General features: G+C 34.7%; 1 protein-coding gene across 3 annotated transcripts in view; it reads left to right on the top strand.

Moving 5' to 3' along the window:
- The window catches only part of COL21A1 (collagen type XXI alpha 1 chain), a 174,043-nt gene that overhangs the window by 102,575 nt on the left and 45,617 nt on the right, over positions 1 to 25,851 (top strand). For all 3 annotated transcript variants that reach the window (XM_040473805.1, XM_040473804.1, XM_040473803.1), the window contains 4 exons: positions 12,877 to 12,930; positions 14,042 to 14,095; positions 15,129 to 15,182; positions 15,301 to 15,354. In XM_040473805.1, the coding sequence (XP_040329739.1) occupies positions 12,877 to 12,930; positions 14,042 to 14,095; positions 15,129 to 15,182; positions 15,301 to 15,354 (216 nt within the window). The remainder of the gene's footprint in view (positions 1 to 12,876; positions 12,931 to 14,041; positions 14,096 to 15,128; positions 15,183 to 15,300; positions 15,355 to 25,851) is intronic.

Genomic DNA, 25,851 nt, shown 5'->3' with positions numbered 1-25,851 from the left:
AAACCAACCAAACTGAACCCCCCTCCTCTACCATATAGTCTCCTTTAGTTACCACCCCGTTTCTCCTTTCCATTATAGTAGAAACACCCTAGAAAAGTTTGCCTTTATTCTCTCTGCACTTTCTTACTTCCCTTTCTCCCTTTAATTCACTCTAGTAGGATTTCCACCCCACACTTCTGCTGTGTATTTAGATTAGTATCTACCATCTTTGAAATCCAGTGGTCATTGTTTTCCAGTGATCTCTGCTTATCTTGCTGTTATGTCCCAGCAGCATTTGACACAACAGACTTTTCCCTTCTTCTGGGAACAAGTTGTTCTCTTGGCTTCTAAGATAGCACATTTCCCTAGATTTTCTCTTGCCTTCATTGGTTACCTTTTCACTGTTGACTTGTCTTCTATATTCATTCACTAAATGTTGGAGTGTTGCCGACTGAGTTCAGTCCTATGCCCTTCCTCTCCTTCCTTAATAAGTCCATTTATTGTAATATTATTAAATATAAACCTTAATGAATATAAATTTATTTGTTAACTATATAAACATATTTGTGATAAGTATATCAATAGCAATATATTTATGTGATCAGTGTTATAGTTAATAAAGTAAAAATATTAGATATACATGCATACGCATGATGTTTTCTTTTTTTTCTTTATTTAAAAAAATTTTAATGTTTATTTATTTTTGAGAGAGAGCATGAGCTGGGGAGGGGAAGAGAGAGAGGGAGACACAGGATCCGAAATAGGCTCCAGGCTTCAGCACAGAGCCCGACACAGGGCTTGAACTCATAAACTGTGAGATCATGACCTGAACTGAAGATGGATGCTCAACTGACTGAGCCACCCAGGTGCCCCACACATTCTGTTTTCTAATAAAATACTTTACTTCATCTGAATATGAAGAAACTGGAATTGTTAAAACCAGGGATTTTCGGAAAATCCTTGTATTTTTTATGGATGGTGTGGTACCACGTCTTCCTTCTACATCCTTTTCTTAGAGGCTTTTCTTCCAAAAAAGCAGCAGTAATTGTGCCTTCCTTAAATATGCTTTGAAGTCAGGTTTTGTTAAGTGCCTCTTGTGTACATAGGGTGCTGACCTGTGTGTGCCCAGGTGTTTATTACTTCTGTGGATACTTTTACAACGTCTTGATTGTTCTCTGGTCTTGCAGCTTCTTTTCTTTTAAGCCTTTGTAATGGATTCAGCATCTCAGTTTATTAAAAAGAATCATTAATTCCAGGCCCCGCCTCATTTGTTGGCTGCAATGCCTTTTTCTGTCCCATTTTGTTTTTCTCTACTGGCATCCCTTGAGACACTTGAAACTTACATTTAATTTTTACAGAGTGCTTCATATTTTGTTGGTTCTAAATGCCATTTCTCATCTTCTCTTTGGGTGTACTCTGTGGTCACTAAGAAGCTATGGCAGTGCCTCTGTAGTAGGAGCTCACGAACCTACCTTTTTTCTAGGCCTGACCAGTTCAGTCATGATCTCCAAACCCAAGGGATTGCCCATTGCTGTATTAAAGAGAGGAAACATTTTAGCAGATTTAAACAATTTTCTGTAAGTCATTAGTGCCTGAGCCTCCCATTTGTTTTTATGGGAGAGAACAAAGAACAACCCGAGACATGTAAGGCTTGTGATGTATTGAGTGCTTGAAGGCGTTCATTGTTGTGTGTACACTTTTTCTGTTTTATTTTTAGGCATGTTTTGTATCGATATTATCCATATGCATTTCTTATCACATGAAGTCCTCCCAAAAAGCCCTATGAAGTTACTAGAGTAAGCCGTACTATGCCGATTTTATATTAATTGTGAAGTAGGTGATTCCTACTTAACAGCTGGGATGACTGAAGAATGAAGAACTTAAATCATTTGTCTAAAGTTACTCAAGAATCAGAGGGTTGAAATAAAATGTCTTGATTTTAGTCTGTTTTTTTTTGTTGTTCCTGTTGTTTGTTTTCTGCATTGGCCAGAATAGTTTTGAACCATGTGACTTGTTCATTTTTCACCCTGTTGCCTGCACTGTGAAGAGAATTCTTGAATGCCTGTCGGTAGCCATGCAGATAGGTGGACGGGGGAACTATGAAAGAGATTAGATCGTACCGATTGTGCCATGAGAGACGACTCCTGTTTCTCCATCTCTCTCAAGTGAAGGGAGATTGTTCACTCTAGATCATAGATTATCAGACTTTTAAGTTGTGAGCTCTTTGCAGTAAAAGACTTTTGGGCATGTAGTTCCATGTACATCTATGAACTATATGCCTATGCTACTGAACAAAGCATTATATGCGTTAAAAACACATGCATACACTGAAAAGTTTTTGAAGAATGAGGCTTTTAAAAGAATAGTTTTCATATTCTCTTAATGCACATAAATAATCTTGACTTTGAAAACAATATGATTCTAGATCAGATTATGGGAAGGACAAGCTCATCAAAGCCATGTTCATGAGTCATGAGAGTTTTGGAAGCAACCTGTGGAATTGGAACCATCTTACTGTAAATCTTGGTATACTCTTAGAATCTACTTTCTTGTAAGCTCAGGTGCAATCAGGACTGTGACTCCTCAAAATAATTATTTTATTGGAATATTTTTGGAAGACTCAAAAGTATTTACCGTATTTTAGAAAATGAAAATATTTTGCATATTCAGCAAATTATCATTAATTAGAAGCACAGCATCAGCTTAGGATACAGTAGTAGAGCTCTGATCTGACAGCATGAAGCCTACTTAGGATTCTCTCTCTCCCTTTTCCTCTGCCCTTCCCCTGCTGGTGCTTGTTCTTTCTCTCTCAAAAAGAAGAAAAAAGTTTCATACTCAAAATCTCTGTAAGTTACAGGGGAGTTAACAATTCATGAAAGAAACTATAGGCAGAAGGTTAATCACAGCTATATATTTTACGGGCTGTACTTATCCACTGTAAGAAATCTCTAAATTAGGGATGTTCTGGTTCTTAATATGTTGCTGTGTGTGTGTGTGTGTGTGTGTGTGTGTATGTGTGTATGTATGTATTAACACTACTGGAATGAACACCTTTATATATTTCTCATTTCTCAGTATTTTTTTTCTGAGAATATCCATAGGAAAACATCCTGGAACTGGAATTTATTACAGGATCAAAGGATTAAATGCATAATTAAACTTTGATACAAATTGCCTGTTTAACTTGTAGTAAGTTTGCACCTCCCAGCAAGTGTGTGAAAATATGTTTCCTCACACTCTTTTTTACAATTTATTTATTTAGAGAAAACACATGCATGGGAGAGAGGGAGAGAGAGAATCCCATGCAGGCTCTGTGCTGTCAGTGCAGAGCCTTATGTATAGGGGCTGGATCTCACATGTATAGGGGCTGAGAGATCATGACCTGAGATGAAATCAGGAGTCAGACACTTAATGAACTGAGCCACCCAGGTGCCCCATCTTTCTTCAAACTCTTCAAATTCAAACTGAATTTCATTAAGGTTAATTGTCATCAGTACAAGTTATAAATGGTATTGGTCTGATTTGCATTTTTGTATTAGTAATTAAGGTAGAGTACTTTGTCATGGACATTTTGTTACTTCTTTGTAATATGCTTTTTAGTCATATCTTTTTTTTTTTTTTTTTGCTTTCTACTGGGCTGTTGATTTTTTTAAAAGCTGATTGTTATTACAGTTCATAAATTGTATGAAAATATTTTTTCCTGGTTTATATTATGTATTTTGACTTGGCTTTTGGAATCTCAGCCACACATAAAATTTAAATATGTAGGTAGAGATATATTTTTCTCTCCTTATATTTGTGTCTATATAGAAGGATTCCACATTATAACATTTTGAATATATATTTAGACCTTGTTAATTTATATTTTAATCCTTAAAATTTTGTTGTTTTGAGTAAAGGTAGATGAGCAGTCATATTTTTCCTTCTCTTTTCCTAAATGGATATCCAATGGCCACAACATTTATGGAATATCACTTTTTTCTCCATTTATTTGAAAACTCATCATTATTACTAAATTTCCATTTTCATTTGGGTCTGGTGTTTTTGGCTTTCCATTCTGTTCCATTTATCTGTCTACATCCTCTCCAACACCAAATTGTTCTTAATTGTTGTCACTTCATAATATGATTTAATATTGGCAGTCCTAGTACTTCCTCATTATTCTTCTTCATCAAAATTTTCCTGGCTATACTTGCATGCTTATTTTTTCCAGATAAAGCTCAATATCTTTCCTTCAGTATTTTAGAAATTCCTATTCATGTTTTAATTAGGATTCCTTTGAATTTATAGATTAATTACAGAATCATTGACATAATTTCAATATTGAGTTTTCCTATTTAAGATTATGACTTATTTAATTTTTTATTTTCAATCTTGAAACTTAATAAAATATTAGAGTTTTTCCATAGTGGTCCTAAACATTATTCAGGTTTATATCTTAGAATTGTTATGTCCTTTGTTTCTATTATAAATGGAGCCTTTTCTTTAATATACTTTCATTTTGGTTAGTATTTATATATAAAAACCTTTTTATACATTACCTTTTTAAAGCAGCAATTAACTGAATTAGTGATTTAGGGTATTAGGTATATTGGTGTAGTAAATGTATAATCATACCTAACGATGATTTGTTTTCTTCTAGTTTTTAATCTCGCTTTGTTCTGTATTTTGTCTAAATTCAGTGGCTAGTCACAACTGGCTAGAAAAACATTAAAAATGGTGATGCTGGGTGACTGTTTTTCTTAAAGTTTCAAACAGCTGTGGAGTCTTTTATGGTTTAGGGCTTCTTTGGTAGTACAACTCTCTCAACAGCAGATGAATATTTCTAATTTTCTATCTTTGGCTTTTGATTCCAGCCAATAGCAGCATCCACAGTCCTTGCTTTAGTCATGGCCCTCTCTGCATTAATTAATTAACTACTGATAATTAATGATAGATGACTTGAATTTATCAGACATCCATTACACTCTTAGGCTTTTTTTTTTTTTTTCTCTTGAGCCATTCTGTCCAGCCTGAAGGAATTTATTGGACCCACTTTCACTGATTCAGAGCATTTAAAAGTAGTGTTTATGGCCACCCCCTTGATTTGATTCTTCACAGAGGCTATTTTAATTGAACTTCTTTTAAAGGTCCTCTCCAGTTTCAATTTTTACCTATTAGCGATGAGAACAAAGTTGTATCTTACAATCTCCATGTTTTCGGACTTGGTCTATTGCTTTTCATTACTACTTGCAAATTGGCTGATTCTTTTCTGAGCTTCTTTCTTTTACAGGGTCTTTCAAGTATAGCCAATACCAGTCACTTCATGATACTAACATTCTGTTTTCTTAATTCTTTGCCTCTAGCTCTAAGTTAATTTGATGTATTATTTACCTTTGCAAGTATTGCAAATTTTTATCAAATATTTACCATTATATTAAACAAATTGCCATTTTCTAAACATAAACTAATTTTTTTCATTACTCAAAGCCAATGCCATATATATTATTTAATATTGTTTTGGCAGACTCCTTTTCCTACTATACCAAGTTTTGTATTAATTAGCTTAGATTACAGTAGCAGATGACCAAACAAGAGCATTTATTTGTCTTTTGCATTACATGCCCATTGTGGATATTTTGGCTTAACTTTACCACTTCTTTGCAACCACTTATATTAAACCATGGGCATAACTTAGGTGAACAATATGGGTTTGAACTGCATATATGCACTTAAACATGGATTTCTTTTTCAGTAAATATCGTATAATATTATAAACATATTTCCTCTTATTTTCTTCATGGTTTCTTTTTTCTAGTTTACTTCATTTTAAGAATTCAGTATATAATACACATACAAAATATGCATTAATCGATTGTTTATGTTATTTGTAAGGCTCCTGGTTAACAGTAGGCTATTAGTAGTTAAATTTTCAGAGTCAGAACTTATGTGTGGATTTTCAACCGCATGGCAGTTGGTCCCCCAGCCTCTGCATTGTTGAGAGGTTAACTGCAGTGTGGATGGGTAACACTTTGTGTTCAGTATTTTGTAGATTGTGTCAATATTCCCCAACCATTTCCTCACTACATTTCTCTCCTCTCTCTCCTCTCCCCTCTTAACTGCTATGTGTTAACATGTATGCTTTGCCTTTTTATTTTACTTAAAAACTCTTGCTTGTACATGTGAGGGTAGCTTTGTCCAGATTTTCAATTTTTCCATCCAAATGTCGGTGAATGCTGCTGGTCTTTTCATTTCATCTGATATTTGTTTGTTATCTCTGGTAAATTAAAGTTTGAAGATTATGTCTTCTATAACCTGTAACCAGAGAATGGAAGTCTTAGTTGGGACTTTGTCCAGTCTTAATAGGGAATCCTAATTTTCCCCATTTCTTCTGTATTTTTATCAAGTGTTTATTATCCCCCTAAATTCCATTTTATCAAGAGTGTAACTTAGTCTATCCTGACCATCAAGGAGTTGTTTCAGCTCAGTCAAAAGCTAGCTCAGGTAGTCTTTAATCTTTTCTCTCTATAGAAACCGTTACTACTCCTACCTGCCCCAAGCATAAAGGAAAAAAAAAAAATTCCAAAAGGTAGTTTTGGTTCTTGAATTAGGAGTCTACATATACATGGTAGGGGAAAGAAATACCCAAATACTCAGTTTTCTTGTTGTTTCTCTTGGTTTCCCCCTAAATTTATTTTTTTCTTTTATTCCTTGGTTAAATTGTTGGATTTTAGGACTAATAAGCTCTGGAATGTGTGGACTTTTAGTGGATCTTCTCTCTCTCTCTCTCACTCTGTCTCTCTCTCTCACACACACACACAGATTGTTTTTAATCTTTACTGGAAAATTTAAGTAGTCAAGGGAAAGCTATTACCCATGAGAAAACACTCTTTACAAGCCAAAAAAAAAAAAAAAATATTCCTGTTTAGACCAGAAACAGACCCTGAAATGCAGTGATGTAAATGAGAAAGAAGTTTATTTTTCTCATGTAGTCAGTTTATGTACTTATTCAAGGACTCAAGTTTTTCCTTCTTATTGGTCTAGTCTCCTTGAGAATGTTGTTCTCTTCTACACAGTCAAGGCTGTGTCACTGGTCACTGTCTTACCTGCATTGTAATCTGATGGGAAGGGAGAAAGAGAAGTCATAACAATAACTTTATTTTTAATCAATTATGTGGAAGTTGCATGTCATAGTCCCCCACACATTCTGCTAGCAAGAACTTAGTTATGTGGCCATTCCTAACTGCAAAGAAGACTGGGAAATATAGTCACTAGTTAGGAAGCTATGTGCCCAGATAAAAATCTTCTCTTGGTAGTATAAGGCAAATAGATTTTTGGATATAACCATTAGCTAGTATACTTTTTGTATCAGATACACTTATAAAGTAAAAGATCCAAATGTAATACAGATGGATCTGAAATATAGTGTAACTTTTGTTTTTTATTTTCCATCAATTATTATGGGAGACGATAAGGGAATTCCTGGACTTTCAGCCCTGGCTCCTTCTCTGTAAAAATTTATTTTATAATGGCTCTCATTCTTTCACTAATGGAAAATAAAGGAATATTTCTGTGGAAATAGATCTGTTGTTAAAATTAAGGCTGCTTTTTTTTTTTTTAATTAAGGCCAATATTGTATTAGTCTAGACAGATAAGTACATTCCCAGATTTTCCTGCAATTAACCAGAGTGGATAAGGAATGAAATTGGTTCAGAATAAAACAGGGTAAGTCTGAATGAATATTGGAGCCCTACACAAGAGGTCATAGCAACCCTGTCCAGGAGGTTTAAAGCCTCCTGGTGGAAAGTGTCCATGGGAATAATTGGAATGGGAATAATTGGAATGGGAATAATGGGAATAATTGGAAATGATACCATGTACGTACTTTTTCAACTTGTATCTTCCTTCTTTTGTGTCTGTCCTGCTGTCTCCTGTAACAGTGGACTGTTGTGAACCTATCTCCTACAGGGCAAGGTGCTCTGGATATTACTATTGAAGTATCAATAAGTCACTAGGGCTTCTTGATGAAGATGAAGGGTAGAACATACACATTTTCTCTATTTCTTAAACTCCCACGAAGACCCAAGGAAGCTCAATCTTAAAATAGAAAGAGATACGATTCATTTGAGAGAGAATCCTGTTTGTGTGTGTGCACACACATACATGTGCACATATGCATGCAGGTACCCCAAAAGCTTAGGAAATGGGAATACAAAGTATTCTTGAAAATAGAAGTGGATTGAAGGTAGAGCTAAAAATGAAAACATGGTTGAATATTCCTTTAAGAACAGTGAGATCCTGCTATCCCTTCCTCACCTCTGTGTAGTTAAGTGAATTTCCCTTCTACCGTAGTAGGACTTGAAAGTTTACTATCTGGGGAGGATAAGACTGAGGGTTTCTAGACTGGAAAGAAAAGGTGGAGATGTACAAAACTATAGGCAAAGAAGATCTTTCTATGGGGAATCTGCTGATATCCAGAGCTGTTTAGTGAAATGACCCAACCACACCATGTATAGAGAATCTCAATGAACAGTACTCAGTGAGAGCTTATCATCACCTTCCAGGTGAACTGACCACGAGGAACCAGAAAATATCTTAGGAAAATTAAAGACACCAAAAAGTCTAAAAAGAAACTGACAAAAGGCGTGTGAAGAAGACTTGGAAAAATGGTCATTAATGCCCTCAGAGATGCAGAACTCCTGATAGATCCTACTTCAGCTGAGCTCCTTGATAGGACACACTGCGTCTTCAGGGCCAACACAGAGACAGTCCTGTAGCACATGATCCACTTGTACACCACATTCCAGATCCTTAGTCCTGGCACTCCTTGTACAGACCACCCCAGGCCCATTCCCACGGTCTGCAGGCCTCTTTCTTGTCTCTGTCTTGCTGAGGGCCTTCTAACACAGTATGCTTAGAGGTGGCCGAGGGAAGGTTGTTTATGTGAAATGTGGATGGAGTTGGGTGTGTGGTCTGAGTCCACATGTGTAAGCATGGGGTGATTATGGATGAAAAGTCTTCCATAGTGCTTAGCATAATGGATGATTATAGACCACATCCATGCTTAATATTATACAGTTTTACATTGTAACACACCCTAACCAAAAGGAAGATCCTACAAGCATTCCAAGAGGGAAAACACTACAACCACCCCCCAAAAACATGCCATATACAAATGATCAGAATCAGAATGGCTTCAAACATCTCACTGGTGACACTGATGTCAAAAAGCGAACGGAGCAGGGCCTTCAGACGTCTGAAAGAAAAATCTAAACCATACTTTTATATGTGAATTAATTAATTACTTAAGTGAATATGATAAAGTTATTTTCAGAAATTTAAGGTTTCAAAAGATTGTCTCCCATAAATTCCTTTTGAGGAAGCTATTGGATGATGTATTCTCCTAACAAGGGAATAAATACAGATAGAACAGCAAATGTATATTGAAACAAATGAGAAGGCTGGAGGAAGGACAAAGAATATCAAATTTGCAATGTATGTGATTCTGTTTTGAAGTGATCTTGACAATTGGAGATAGATTGGAGTTCAATATTACAAAAAGTTTATAGGAAACTAGGTTTCCAAAACAGGTTATTGTTAACTGTAGGTAAAACAAACATTTGGTCAGGAAAAGGCAACCAATCAACATATTGATGGCTTAGTTGTGAATCTTAATATAAGAAACACTGACTATTGATTTAACCAAAGCTTTAATAGAAAGTTAAGGGGATCTCTGCTTCTTACAAGTGGAGATGGGGAGAGGATGTTGGATGGTATGAGAGGTTGATTCTCTTCTTTCACAGAGGAAGGTCAGTAGATAAGCGTGGAAACTGAAACTGTGGTAGCAGTGTGACCACGTGATTTGAGCTCATAGAGATACGGAAGCTTAGAATAAAAAAAGAGCGGCCTTGGGAGGGTTTTAAAACACTCTAATAACTCTTTAAAATTTACTCTTTAAAATATGTGAATAAATAATTTTCTTAAAAATTAAGATTTAAGTTTCAAAAAAAATTTTTATTTAAGTGCAGCTGACACACAACATTGCATTAGTTTCAGGCGTACAGTATAGTGATTCAGTGTCTTTTTATGTTATATTGCACTCCCCACAAAGGTGGCTACCATCTGCCATACTACAATGTTATTACAATCTCATCGACTCTATTCCCCGTACAGTGCTTGTTATTTGCTTGACTTATTCATTATGTAACTGGAAACCTGTATCTCCTACTCCCCTTCACCCATTTTGACCCTCCCTCCACTGCTGTTCCTTCTGACAACTATCAGTTTGTTCTCTGTATTTATAGATCTCATTCTGCTTTTTGTTTGTTTATTCATTGGTTTTGGATTTAGATTCCACATATGGTATTTGTCTTTCTCAGTTTGACTTATTTCACTTAGCATAACACCCTCTAGGTCCATCCGTATTACTGAAAGGTCCAAATAGCATTTTTCTTACATCTGCATAATATTCCGTTATATATGCAAGTATATATACATATCACATTTCTTTATTCATTTATCAGTGGACACTTGGGCTGCTTCCATATCTTAGCTATTGTAAATAATGCTGCAGTAAATGTAGGAAGCCATATATCTTTGAATTAGTGCTTTGGAATTTTTTGTGAAAATACCTAGTAGTGGCATTTGGATTATATAGTATTTCTATTTTTAATTTTTGAGGAAACTCCATACCGTTTTCCACAGTGGGTGCACCAGTTTTCTTTTTCACTACATCTTTGTCAATACTTGTTACTTCTTTCTGATTTTAGCCACTTTGACAGGTGTGAGGTGATACTTCATTGTGGTTTTGATTTGCATTTGTTGGATGATGACTGACATTGAGTGCCTTTTTATGTGTCTGTTGGCCCTTTGTGTGTCTTCTTTTGAAAAATGTCTGTTCAGGTCCTCTGCCCATTTTAAAATCAGATTGTTTTTTTGGTGTTAGGTTGTAGAAGTTCTTTATATTTTATTTTATTTTTAAATATTTTTTAATGTTAATTTATTTTTGGGAGAGACAGACAAAGCATGAGTGGGAGAGGGGCAGAGAGCGAGGGAGACAGAATCCAAAGCAGGTATGGTACTGGCACAAAAACAAACACATAGATCAATACAACAAAATAGTCCAGAAATAAACCCACACTTACATGGTCAATTAATCTATAACAAAGGAAGTAAGGCTATACAACAGGGAAAAGACAGTTTCTTCAATTGATGGTGAAAACTGGTCAGTTACTTGCAAAAGGATGAAACTGGAACACTTTCTAACACCGTACACAACGTGTCGAGGGTGTATTCAATGGAGTGATCTTTTTTTTTTTTAATGTTTATTTATTTTGGAGAGAGAGAGAGAGGGGGAGAGAGAGAGAGAGGCAGAGTGCAAGCAGGGGAGGAGCAGAGAGAGAGGGAGACACAGAATCCCAAACAGGCTCCAGGCTCTGTGCTGACAGCTCAGAGCCTGACTCAGGGCTCAAACTCACAAACCCGTGAGATCATGACCTGAGCCGAAGTCGGATGCTTAACTGACTGAGCCACCCAGCTGCCCCAAATTCTTTACATTTTAAAAATATTAAACCCTTATTGGATATATCATTTACAAATGTCTTCTCCCATTCAGTAGGTTGTCTTCTTGTTCTATTGATAATCTCCTTTGCTGTGCAAAAGCTGTTTATTTTGATGTAGTCCCAAAAGTTAATTTTTGCTTTCATTTCCTTTGCTTTAGCAGACATATCCAGAAAAATGTTGTGATGGCCAATATCAGAGAAAATACTGCCCTGTTGTCTTCTAGGATTTTTATGGTTTTGGGTCTCACATTTAGGTCTTAAGTCCCTTTGAGTTGATTTTTGTGTATGGTGTTAGAAAGTGTTCCACTTTCATCCTTTTGCATGTAACTGACCAGTTTTCACCATCAATTGAACAAACTGTCTTTTCCCTGTTGTATAGCCTTACTTCCTTTGTTACAGATTAATTGACCATGTAAGTGTGGGTTTATTTCTGGACTCTCTATTCTGTTGTATTGATCTATGTGTTTGTTTTTGTGCCAGTACCATACTGTTTTGATTACTGCAGCTTTGCAGGGGATCTTTAAATTTGGAATTATGATACCTCCAGCTTTGTTCTTTGTCAAGATTTCTTTGACTATTTGGGATCTTTTGTGGTTCCATGCAAATTTTAGCATTATTTTTTTCTAGTTCTATAAAAAGTTCTGATGGTATTTTGATAGGGATTAAATTGAATTATAGTTTTCAGAGTTTAGGTTTTTTACTTCCTTGGTTACATTTATACCTAGGTATTTCAGTTTTTTGGGTGCAATTGAGAATGAGATTCCTAATTTCTCTTCCTGCTGTTTCATTATTAGTGTGTAGAAATGCTACTGATTTCTGGGTATTAGTTTTGTATCCTGCAACTTTAGTGAATTCTATATTACTTCTAATAGATTTTGGCTGTTTCCCCCAAATTTTGGAACATCATGTTTACATTTTCATTTGTCTCCATGCTTTTTGATTTAACCAAGGAGGTGAAAGACCTTTACTCCGAAAACTATGAAACACTTGATGAAAGAAATTGAAAATGACACAAATGGAAAGGTATTTTATACTCAAGGATTAGAAGAATTAATGTTCAGATTCCCACACTACCCGAAACAATCAACAGATTCAGTGCAATCCCTATGAAAATACCAACAGCATTTTCCACAGAACAGAGCAAGTTCACCTAGTCTCAAAATACTTTCCTTATTTGATCATAAAGGAAACTTTGATAAATGAGGATTGATCTTTCATAGACATATGGTTTTAACGTATGTATGCGTATGGAAGATTTTTCTTCCAGTAGACTTTGACCAGGGTGAAGTTAAAGAATGTACGATGACATTTTTTAGGCTGATGTATTTTCTTTCATTAATTTTACTTTTATTTTCAGGGTGACCGTGGACTTCCTGGTTTTCCTGGGCTTCATGGAATGCCAGGATTAAAGGTTGAAAAAATCTAGTCTTAATATTCACCACATCATATTTTATTTTGAATTTAAAGTTACTTATGCTACAAATGTGTTATAAATAAATCCTCATGTGTAAATGAAAGTATATTAAAATAAATGGGTTACTATCATAGTGTACAGAAAGCTTTTACAAATTTTCTTTACAATTTCCAGACACAAATTTTATGGTATTTAAACATTGATGAGTAAAGTTTACCATATGGAATTTTTTTTAAGTTTGTTTATTTATTTTTGAGAGAGGGAGAGAGAGAGCGTGTGCGCGAGACGGGTGTGGGGGGTGGAGGGGTAGAGAGCAAGAGAACTCCAAGCAGGGTGTGTGCAGAGCCGGATGTGGGGCTCGAACCCATGAACCGAACCGTGAAATCATGACTTGAGCCAAAACCAAGAGGTGGAAGCTTAACCGACTGAGCCACCCCAGCACCCCTCTATGGAAATTCTTTTAATTATAAGCCCTGAACTGTAGGTCCTATTTTGGTGCCATCTGTCCTTGTTTTTCCTTGTTTTTTTTTTAACAAAGCCTTAAACATAGGGCTTTTGTAAACTTTAAATTATTTTATATTATGTTGACATATTAAACCTTGTTTATAATTGGTGTTGCTTTTTTTCTTTAATCTGTAAGGGACGTTTTCATACTTTTAAAAAATTCACTATTTTAATTCCAGTTAGTTAACATACCGTGTTATATTAGTTTAAGGTGTATGATATAGTGATTCAGCAATGCAATATACTACTCAGTGTTCATCATAATAAGTGTACTCTTAATCCCCTTCACTTGTTTCGCTCATCCGCCCCCGCCTCTGGCCAACTTGCCGTCTGATATACTTTATTTTAAATGAGGACCCTCAGTTAAAGTTATTTTTCTTCCAACAAGAACATTTTTTACTAGAAGCATACTTCAAATTACATGGTTTGAAAAGATATATATAAAACCACTTTCCATCCAAGAAAAATAGAATATACATTTTCTTCAAGTACCCACAGAAGAATCACTTGGTTAAATCACATAAAAAGGGACATAACAAATACTGGAATTAAAATTAAAAATTTAATAAAAAACAAAACCCAATATTTATATTTTGCCTTTTAGGGTGAAATGGGCCCCAAAGGAGATAAAGGATCAACTGGATTTTATGGCAAAAAGGGAAGTATGGATTGTAAAACAAAGTATCTATATGGAACTTGGAATGTCATGGAAATGCAAAACTTGAATCTTTCCCAGCCACCATTTCAGCAATTAGCTTTGTTCATCTTTCTCAGGAGATTTATTTAGAATAATGAAAAACCCTAAAAATAACTGGTTTAGGTGTACACTGTGTTATTGATGATTCTGAATTTTTAAAGTATTTATGGAGAACGATTCCTTGGGAGAAGTAGTAACAGCATGTCCCTGGAGAATCAATGTTATGGGCCTTCTGATTTCTTCACATTGAAGGAAGATTATATTCTCTTCATATTGTGTTTAAAATACACTGCTCTTTAATTTTGCGAGATGTGGTTTCTGTATTTAGATGCTTATAATAATCCTGCATTCACCGTGATTTTGATGTCTTTATGTTGTGTCCACTGGCCTGGTAAAATAATGCTTTGCCAAAAGTCATAGAGCCAACACAAGCTATAGTTCCATGAATTCTGTCATTACATAAAGAGTTTCACTTACTCACTTTTTAACTTAAGTTTGAGTTGCAATTTAAAAATCATTGTTGTACCTCCTCTGAGGATGGTGTCTAGAGACATTCACAGCGGTCCAACTGCCGTCATAGGCTATTCTACAATACAGCCTCTAGCAAAATGAGGTTGTCCAGAATGCCTGGTAATAGGATTGTTTACCTTACTACCAACAAAGTTGGGAAAGCACCAACATCTGTGTGTGTGTGCCCAGGCAAACGTCAGAGTTTGTGCTGTGAGACCTAAAGTTCTTATGAATTTGCCTCAAATGAAAAAAACATGTTAGAAGGGCCCATAGTGGTTCCATGTGTGCTAAATGTGCCCATGCCAAAGTCAAGCCTGCTTTCTTTATTGAGGACCAAAAATCTTTGAGGAAGTGTTGAAGGTACAAGCACAGAGTCAGAAAGCTAAACAAACAAACAAAATGAAGCTTTTCTGAGCAATAAGAACAAAAAAATAAAAGTTTTGCATGGATTGTTTTTTTTTTTAAGTATTTATTTTTAATACAGGGTGCAAAAGGTGAAAAGGGAAATGCTGGTTTTCCTGGCCTTCCTGGACGTGCTGTGAGTTTGACAGAAAAAAGTTCTTGAGTATTTTACTTAAAAATTATCTTATACTTTCTTTCTTTAGAAATAAAAATTAGTGCAAAAATATATTAAAATACATGTATTTATTTTTTAGGGAGAACCAGGAAGACATGGAAAGGATGGACTAATGGGTAGTCCTGGTTACAAGGTATTTACATTAAAAAAAAAAAACATTCTGTAACTTGTGAGTGAACATTTGAAAAATGTACTGACATTTAACTTTTTACATTATGACATTGGTATAAAGTAATGAGCTAAAAGTTGTTTTACTGTAATTGAAAAATGAAGTAAGTTTCTTTGGAGTCTGTTGTGAATTCTTATGTCTTAGAAATAAAATCCTTGGATATTTGAAAGTTGAACTTCTTTGATAAGCCATTGAAACTGAATTTGTTTGGTGGGTGAGAGGCAGAGGTACATAGCTCTTAGCTCCCAAAGGATTGAAGTTTTGGGTGGGAGGTAGGAAGACTTCATCCTTAACCTTAACAACTTCTTTATCAATTCTGTAGTGTCAGTATGGGAGAAATAAAGCAAGAGGTACTGGGATGTCAGTCCTTCACCAACCCTGAAAAAGTCAATGGCTCTGAAAAACATGATGGTGGGTTAGCACCATCTTACTGTTACATAAATGGTTGATTGGTTAATTATCAAATAGGAATGGGCTTTCTGTGCTATAGCTTGTTAAATGAAAAGATATCAGTCATGTGTATATATTTAAGTACATGTATCTGGAACATGCTAACAGCCCACATCATTGTTCTGCTATAAGTTTCTTGAGTATTTAAGGAGAGGATTTGTGTAATCCATCAACCAATGAGGCTGCTTGGTCAAGCATTGGATTTAGAGATGTCATCAGGTTTCCTAATCATGAGACCAAACTTGCTCAGAAATCCAGTCCATATTTTCTTTGTCCACCATTGTTTTCTTTTCCTTTGGACAAACTCTTCATTTATTTGCCTAAGTATTATGTAAGTTACCCAAATATCCATGATTCTTAAAGATTATAAATAGTGCTTCCTGAATGTAAAATATTGGGGCTCATTTTTTTAATTTATTTTTTTAACATTTATTTAGTTTTGAAAGACAGAGACCGAGCATGAGCATGGGAGGGACAGAAAGAGAGGGAGACACAGAATCTGAAGCAGCTCCAAGCTCTGAGCTGTCAGCACAGAGCCCGACAGGAGTCTCAGACTCACAAATAATGAGATCATGACCTGAGGTGAAGTCAGACACTTAATCAACTGAGCCACCCAGATGCTCCTGGGGCTTAGTTTTAAGGGCTCAGTCATGTGTTGTTAATTATATTTCAGTGATTCTGTATTTTATTTCCCATTTGTTAATTAAACAGATATTTATTGATGTTTATTAGGTGCTATGTGTACAGAAGGGAACATAACTATATCAGCCCTTATTTTTGTGGAGTGTATAATCTAGTCTCCATTAAAGAACACAGATTTTTCTCTTTAACTTCAAATTTTGCGTTCATCTAATTTAATTTTCCTTTGTCTTCTGTTATCAAAAGCCCATGTGCCACAAGAAATGAGATTATGGTTTTCTGGGGTAGTTAAGTCTGGAGAATAGAACTGAATGGGATTTCTACCCCTCAGTTACGTTTTCTAATCAACTGTATGTCTTTTGGCAAATTTTTTGACCTTCAGTTTTCTCCATTTAAAATATGGGATAAATATTACTTACATAGGTTGGTATGGTGTAGGGACTGAGAAAGATAGAGCACCCAGCATAGTACCTGTCAGAGAATGTATTCAATAAGGAATTAGTTTCTTTGTACATTTTTTGATTGGAGCTTTGCATGAAGATCCCTTTTGGAGCCTAAAAAAAAAAAAAAAACTTTATTGAGGTATGATTGAGATGCAAAAACTGTATATATTTCATATATACAACTTGGTGAGTTTGTAGATAAGTATATACTCATGAAACCATCACCACAGTCAATGCCATAAACATATGTCACCTCCAAAAATTTCCTCCCTATTTATTATTATTATTATTTTTGTGATGACAACACTTAATATAAGGTCTACCTTGTTAGGTCATTTCAAAGTTTACAATACAGCATTGTTAACTCTGGGCATTAAGCTGTACAGTAGATATCTAGGACTTACTCATTTTGTATAATTGAAACTTTGTACCCTTTGACCAGTCTTCTCTCTCTCTCTCTCTTCCTCTTCTCCACCCCTGGGAAACCACCATTCTATTTTCTGCTTCTATGAGTTTGTTTGGGATTCTCCATATAAGTGGGATCATATAGTATTTGTCACTATGTGTCTGGCTTTTGCTTAGCATTGTCTTCTGGGTTCATCCATGTTGTAACAAATGACAAGATTTCTTTCTTTTTTTGAGGATGAACCATATTTCTATGTCTGTGTCTGTATATCTTATCTATATCTATCTAGATATCACAGTTTTTTTATTCATTCAACTAGTGCACATTTAAGTTACTTAATGTCTTGATTATTGTGAATAATGCTGCAATGGACATGGCATTACAGATATGTCTTTGATACCCTTATTTCCATTCCTTTGGATATATACCCAGAAGTGAGATTGTCATATTACATGATAGTTATCGTTTTACTTTTTTGAGGAACTTCTATACTTTTTTTCCATAGTGGCTGCATCAATTTACATTTCCACTAACAGTATACAAGGCTTCCAGTTTCTCCACATCCTTCCTAAGACTTGTTACTTTAATTTTTTTGGTTGTTTTTAGTAATAGCCCCTAATGGATTTGAAGTGATATTTCATTGTGGTTTTGATTTGCATTTCCCTGTTGATTAGTGATGTTGAGCACTTTTACATATATTTGGTCATTTGTATGTTGTTTTACAGAAATGACCTTTCAGTTCCTTTGCCCATGTTTAAATAGGGGTGTTATTACCGCTGTTGAGTTGTAGGAGTTCCTTCTGTATTTTGGACATTAATCCTTTATCAGATATATGGTTTGCAAATGTTTACTCCCATTCTTTGGGTTGCCTTTTCATTTTGTTGATGACTTTCTTGTTTGTGCAGAAGCTTTTTGGTTTGATGTAATCCCACTTGACTAATTTTGCTTTTGTTGCCTATGCTTTTGGTTCCTGGATTGAACATACACATTTTAGGATTCTTTTTTCTATTTATATAAAAATTTCCATTGGGATTTTGATAGGGATTGAACTGAATCTGTAGGTCATTTGTGGTAATGGATGTTTTAACAATAAAAAATATTCCAGTCCATGAACTAGAGATGACTTTCATTTATTTGTTTATTCCTTAATTTCTTTCATTAATGTTTTATAGTTTTTAGTGTATAAGTCTTTCTCCTTTTTGGTTTAGTTTATTTCAAAGTATTTTATTATTATTATTATGCTGTTATAAATATGATGTTTTCTTAATTTTCTTTTTGTATAGTTTGCTGTTAGTATATAAAAATTCAATTGAGTTTTATATGTTGATTTTGTATCCTGCAACCTTATTGAATTTATTAGTTTGAACAGTTTTTTTGTGGAGTCTTTAGGTTTTCCTATATGTGGGATTATGTTATCTGTAAACAGAGACAGTTTTACTTCTTTTTCCAATTTCGATGTTTTTTCTTTCTTTTTCTTGCCTAATTTCCCTAACTAGTACTTCTAGTACTATGTTGAAAAGAAGTGGTAAGAGTGTGCATCTTTGTGTTGTTCCTGATCATAAAGGAAAAGCTTTCGGTTTTTCATCATTAAATACGATGTTCACTGTGGGTTTTTCATATATGCGATCTTTATTAAGTTCCTTCTGTACCTAGTTTGTTGAGAGTTTTGATGATGAAATGATGTTGAATTTTATCACATGTTTTTTCTGCATTTCTTGATCATGTGATTTTTATCTTTATTCTGCTAATGTGGTGTATCACACTGATTTGCATATACTGCCATCTTTGTATCCCAGGGATAAATCTCACTTAGTGATGATGTATGATCCTTTCAATGTGCTGTTGAATTAATTCAGTTTGCTACTATTTGTTGGGGACTTTTGCATGCACCTTCATCAAGGATATTGTGGTTTTCTTTCCTTGTGGTGTTTTGTCTGGCTTTAGCAGCAGACTAATACGGGCCTCATAAAATGATTTGGAAGTGTTCTCTCTTCTATTTCTTGGAACATTTTAAGAAGGATTCATATTTAAATGTTTAGTAGAATTTACCTGTGAAGTCTATGGTCCTGGGACTTTATTTATTGCAAGATTTTTGATTACTCATTCAGTCTCCTCATTTGTATTTGGTCTTTTTAGTCTTTCTCTTTCTTCTTATATCACTTTTGGCAGGTTTTGTGTTTCTAGGAATTTATCCATTTCTTTTAGTCTGTCCAATTTTTTTTTTGCATACAATTATTCATAATAGTCCCTCGTGATCTTTTTCATTTCTGTGGCATCAATTGTAATGTCTCCTCTTTTGTTTCTGACTTTATTTGAGTCTTCTTTCTTTTTTCTTTGTCTAGATAACTAAGGATTTGTCCATATTTTATATCTTTTTAAAAAATCAACTCTGGCTTTGTCTATTTTTTCTATTTTTTGTATTCTATATTTTATTTATTTTTGTTCAGATGTTAATCATTTCCTTCCTCCAGCTAACTTTGGGCTTCTTTTTTTTTTTTTTTTTGAGTTTATTGCCCTTTTTTGATATTAATCTGTGTAGCGTGATTGCATGCGTATACCCACAAGTGTAAACTATAGTTCAGTTTTTAACAGCTTTATTTATAAATAAACCACACATTATATAGTTTACCTATTTAAATTATTGTACAAACAATTCAATGGTTTTCAGTATACTTAGAGTTATTAAATTGTCACTTCAATCTAATTTTAGAACATTTTAATCACCTCAAAAAGAAACCCTATACTCATTAGTGGTCTCTTGCAATTTCCTCCCAGCCACTCCCCCTCTACTTTCAGCCCTATGCAACCTCTAATGTACTTTCTGTCTCTATGGATTTTCCTGTTATGAATATTTGCTAGGGAATTTGGCAGTATGTGGCCTTTTGTGGGTAACTTCTTACACTTAACAGAACATTTTCAAGTTCTTTCTGTGTTTTGGCCTATACAGTACTTTATTCATTTTTATTGATGATATTTCCTATTTATTCACTCATTGGTTGATGAATATTTGGGTTTAACTTATTAAGAAACTACCAAACTACTAAGCTTCAGTATACTTTTTAGTTTGGAATAATTCTAGATTTATACAAAAGTTGCAAGTAACAGTATGCAGAGTTCCCTTACACACTCTGTCCATTTTCTCCTGATGTTAACATATTGCTATGGTACATTTGTCAAAAGTAAGACATCAATATTGACACATTACTATAAGTTAAACTCCATACTTTATTTGGACTTTATTCATATGTCTTTTTTCTATTCCATGATCTAATTGAGGATATTCCACATTGCATTGTTTTGTTATGTCTCCTTAGTCTCTTCTAATCAATGATAATTTATCAGCCTTTTCTCGTTTTTCATGACTTGGACAATTTTGAAGAGCTTTGATTACGTATTTTGTAGAATATCACTCAGTGTGGGTTTTTCTGATAGTTTCTTCATGATTAGGCTGTAACTTTAAGTATTTTATTTTTTATTTTTTATTTATGGTTTTGGTGTGAAGGGAAGAATAACACAAAGGTGAACTGTCCTACTCATCAGAGAGTATATATGCTGTCCACTTGACTAATCATTGATTATATTAACTTTGATCATTTGGTTATGGTAGTGTTTGTCAGGTTTCTTCACTGTGAAGTTACTGCTTTTTTCCTTTTACATGCTTTACGGAATTGAGTTACTATGTCCAGTTCCTACTTATGATAGGACAGCGGGGCTGAGATTAAAATTTCAACTCACAGAGGGGAGAGTATGTACATATCTTTACATTTATTAGAGGAGAGTTCTGGTTGTAACAATATTGAGTTCTTCCAGTCCATGAACATGGTATATCATTCCACCTAGATGGTCTTTCTTTAATATATCTCAGAAATGTTTTGTAGTTTTCGGCATGCAGATCTTCTATGTGATTTTGTTAAATTCATATGCAAAAATTTTATTTTATTAAATGCTCTTGTGAATAGATTTTTAAAAATTTTCTCTTGCTAACATGAAAATACGATGGTTGGTATGTTGATTATATACCCTTTTTAAGTTTGAGGAAGATTTTAATTACTAATTAAATTCTTTTACTAAATATTGGGATACTTAGTGTTTTTCTCCCTTCTTGGGTAAGTTTTGCTAATTTGTGTCTTTGAAGGAATTTGTTCATTTCATTTTCAATTTGTTGGCATATTTTATTTATAATATTGCATTATTCTTGTCTGTTTAATTAACTAATTTTATGAAGTTTGAAATTTTAATTCCAGTATAGTTAACATACAGTGTTACATTAGTTTCAGGTATACAAGATAGTGATTCAACACATCTATGCATTACTCAATGCTCATCATGAAAAGTATACTCTTTAATCCCCATTACCTGTTTCATCCAGTCCCACACCTACCTCCCCTAGGGTAATACATCAGTTCTCAAAAGTTACAAGTCTTGGGGTGCCTAAGTGGCTATATCATTTGAATGTCCAACTCTTAATTTTGGCTCGGGTCATGATCCCAGGGTTGTGGGATCAACCCCTCTATCAGGCTCCGTGCTGAGCATGGAGCTTGCTTAAGATTCGCTCTCTCCTCTCTCTCTCTCTCTCTCTCTCTCTCTCTCTCTTTCTCTCTCCCCCTCCAAAATAAATAAATAAATAAATAAATAAATAAATAAATAAGTAAGTAAGTAAGTAAAAAACAAGCAAGCAATTTTTAATAAATAAATACTTTATTTTTAGAGAGAGAATAGGAGAGGGGCAGGGCGGGCTGGTAGGGAGAATCTTAACCAAGCTCCATGCTCAACTTGGATCCCAACAGAGGGGTTGATCCTACAACCCTGGAACCGTGGGATCATGACCTGAGCCAAAATCAGGAGTTGGATGCTCCCCAGACACCCCACAAATCTTTAAAATAAAAGATGTTCCTCGGTTTGTTTCTCTCTTTTTTTCCTTTGCTCATTTGTTTCTTAAATTCCACATATGAGTGAAATGATATGGTATTTGATTTTCTCTGACATTTTGTTTAGCATTATACTCTCTGGCTTCACCCGTGTTGTTGCAAATGGCAGATTTCATTCTTTTTTGTGGCTGAATAATAGTCTGTTGTATGTATATGCCATCTCTTCTTTATCCATTCATCTATAGATGGACACTTGGTATGTTCAAAATTTGGCTATGGTAAATAATGCTGCAGTAAACCTAGGGGTGCATGTATACCTTTGAATTAGTGTTTCTGTACTTTTTAGGTAAATATCCTATTGCGTATTGCAATTACGTATCATAGGGTAGTTCCATTTTTAACTTTTTGATGAACCTCCTCACTGTTTTCCATAGTGGTGTTATCAGTTGACACTCCTACCAAAATTGCATGAGGGTTCCTTTTTCTTTAAAAAAATTTTTTTTAATGTTTGTTCATTTTTTAGAGAAAGAAAGAGCATGAGTGGGGGAGGGGCAGAAAGAGGGGAGATATAGAATCTGAAGCAAGCTCCAGGCTCTGAGCTGTCAGCACAGAGCCTGATGTGGGGCTTGAACTCACGATACATGAGATCATGACCTGATCCAAAGTCAGATGCCCAACCTACTGAGCCACCCTGGCACCCCAAGCGTTTCTTGTTCTCTACATCCTCTCCAACACTCGTTTCTTTTATTTTCTATTTTAGCCTTTCTGATAGGTGTGAGGTAATATTTTATTGTAGTTTTGATTTGCACTGAAGTCGGAAGCTTAAACAACTGAGCCACTCAGGCGCCCTGAGAAGCTTTTTATTTTGATGTACTCCCAGTAGTTTATTTTTGCTTTTGTTTCCCTTGCCTCAGAGGACATATCTAGAAAAAAAGTAGCTATGGTTGATGTCAGAGAAATTACTGCCTCTGTTCTCTTTAAGGATATTTATAATTTCAGATCTAACTTTAGGTACTAAATCCATTTTGAATTTTTTTAAAGTTTATTTTTTTGAGAGAGAGGGAGAGTGAGTGCGCCCACATGTGTATGGGAGAAAGTGGGGGAGGGGAAGTGAGGTAGAGGGAGAGAGAGAGAATCTGAAGCAGGGTTCACACAATCAGTTTAGAGCAATATGTGGGGCTTGAACCCATGAACTGTGAGATCATGACCAGAGCCAAAGTCAGACCCTTAACCAACTGAGTCATCCAGGCACTCCACCATTTTGATGTCATCTTTGTTTTTGGTGTAAGCCAGCAGTCCAGTTCCATTCTTTTACATGTTGCTGTCCAATTCTCTCAACATCAGTTGCTGAAGAGACTTTTTCCCATTGTGTATTCTTTGCTGTTTTGTCAAAAATCAATTGACCATGTAAATGTGGGCTTCTTTTTGGGTTTTCTGTTCCCTTGATCTATGTGCCTATTTTGGTGTCATATTCTTGTCCTTTTAATGTAGGATTTTTTAATGTGCTCTCATTCCTGATATTTTGTAATAACACAGTTACAGTTGAATTCATGCACCACAGGGTTTTTCTTCATTTTTTCCTTTGTCATCTTGGCCTGATGCTTTTTGTGTTGAATCGTTTCGTGATAACTTTCTCTTATTTCTTACATGGAAACTGGTTAAGTTGAGCACTGTATCTCTCATAGGGTCAATAATAGTAAACTTCATTCTCGTAGGAAATGAGCCATTCCATCTAGATTTTTCAAAGGACTTGTATAAAATTGTGCAAATTCCTCTATAGTTTTTAAAAAGTTCTTGGTTTCAGTAATTTGTCTCTCTTTGTTACTTGTTTGAATATTTGTGCTTTCATTTTCTACTGTTTTTTTTGTTTTGTTGTTTTTTTTGTTTTTGCTTGATTATATGAGATTGTGGTTTTTCTATTTGTGTTTTTTTTTCACAGAACCAACATGGTAATTTAATTATTAACTTCACTGATTTTTCCATTTCTGGTTTTTGGTATGTTTTTTGTTTTTGTTTTTTTGTTTTGTTTTTTGTTTTGTTATTACATTTATACTACTTCCTAACTTCTTTCTTTTTTCTTATATTTTTCTAGGTTTTACAATTGGGAATTGAATTCATTTATTTTCATTCTTTTCCTATTTTTTGCTTCCAGTATTTAAATTATATGTATTCTTTTTGATTATTTCTTCAATTGTATTCCCTTGATATTAATGTGCAGTGTTTTCTCATTAATACTACTTTTAGAGGGGCACCTGGGCGGGTCAGTCACTTAGGTCTTGATTTCAACTCAGGTCATAATCTCAGTGTCATCAGATCAAACCCCGTGTCAGGCTCTGTGCTGAGCATGAAGCCTCCTTGGGATTCTCTTCCTCTCTCTCTGCCCCTCCCCTGCTCTAATATTTATAAGCTATTTTCCACTCTTTGCCCACCTTTGTTTCAAATCTGCAATTAAATATATTCAGGGTTCATCCCCAGGTATATTTATCAGTTATAGTCATCATTGTGGTTTATAGAAGCTGCTTCTATAGTGTATTTCTTAGGAAATGCTTGTGAATACAGTGTTCTCTGAATTCTTATGTCTTAACATGTTTTCTATATTCTTGTTAGTTGAATGACAATTTAGCTGTCACTGTCTTGTCACTGACATTATAAGCTCTTGTCTCACTGTTTTTCTGAGTATCTTTGAGTTGTTCCTCCACTGCTGTCATGTATGTTGCTGATAGCAACCTAATTATATTTCTTTTGTAAGTGGCTTCAGGTTTGTTTGTTTTTTTTTTTTTTTTTTTGTATGGTAACCCAGAGGGTTAAAAAAAACCAAAACAACAATAACAACAACAACAACAACAAAACACCTTTATGTGTAAAGTCTGATAGCATAGCTTGTCCCAGAATTAAGAATTTATTGCCCCAGAATCCTTATAATAAAGTAGATCCAGGACTTCTTTTAATTTTGGAGTATTCTCTTGGATTGTAGTTTTTTTAATTTTTTAAAATGTTTATTCATTTTTTCAGACAGAGAGAAAGAGACACAACACAAGTGGGGGAGGGGCAGAGAGAGGGAGACACAGAATCTGAAGCAGGCTCCAGGCTCTGAGCTGTCAGCACAGAGCCCGATGTAGGGCTCAAACCCACAAACCACGAGATCATGACCTGAGCTGAAGTCGGATGCTTAACCGACTGAGCCACCCCAGCGTGCCTCTTGGATTATAGTTTTAAATAGAAGTTCTATTACATTATTTTGATTTATATCTTAAGGACTCTAATTTTGGATGTGTTGCGACTTCTTTGACTCTGTTCTCTCCTTCTGACCCTTATTATCTTTTTAAAAAACTCATTTTTTTTGGGTACATTTAGTTTTTTTCCCCCTCAGTACCTTTAAAAATATTAATCTATTCTCCCTTGTTTTCAGGTAATTTAATCGTAATATCTGAGATTATTTTGTGTTGTCATTCTTTTTTCCTTACATCTGAAAATGCTTGTGTAACATTAATCCAGGTTATAGCATTTGTTGCAGTTTTTTTTTTTCTGCTTCATGTTTATTTTCGTATGAGGGAAATTGACTGAAATGTTTGGGTTCTTATTTTCTGTTTTTCACTTAGTAGTTTTGTTTGAATATTGTCTGCAGATTCTTCTCAATTTCAAATGTTTTATGTGT

The sequence above is a fragment of the Herpailurus yagouaroundi genome, unplaced genomic scaffold, assembly GCF_014898765.1.
Source record: "Herpailurus yagouaroundi ecotype Mexico unplaced genomic scaffold, PumYag 139, whole genome shotgun sequence".
NCBI lineage: Eukaryota > Metazoa > Chordata > Mammalia > Carnivora > Felidae > Herpailurus > Herpailurus yagouaroundi.
The sequence above is the reverse complement of the archived record's forward strand: the minus strand, read 5'-3'. Positions and strand labels throughout refer to the sequence as shown.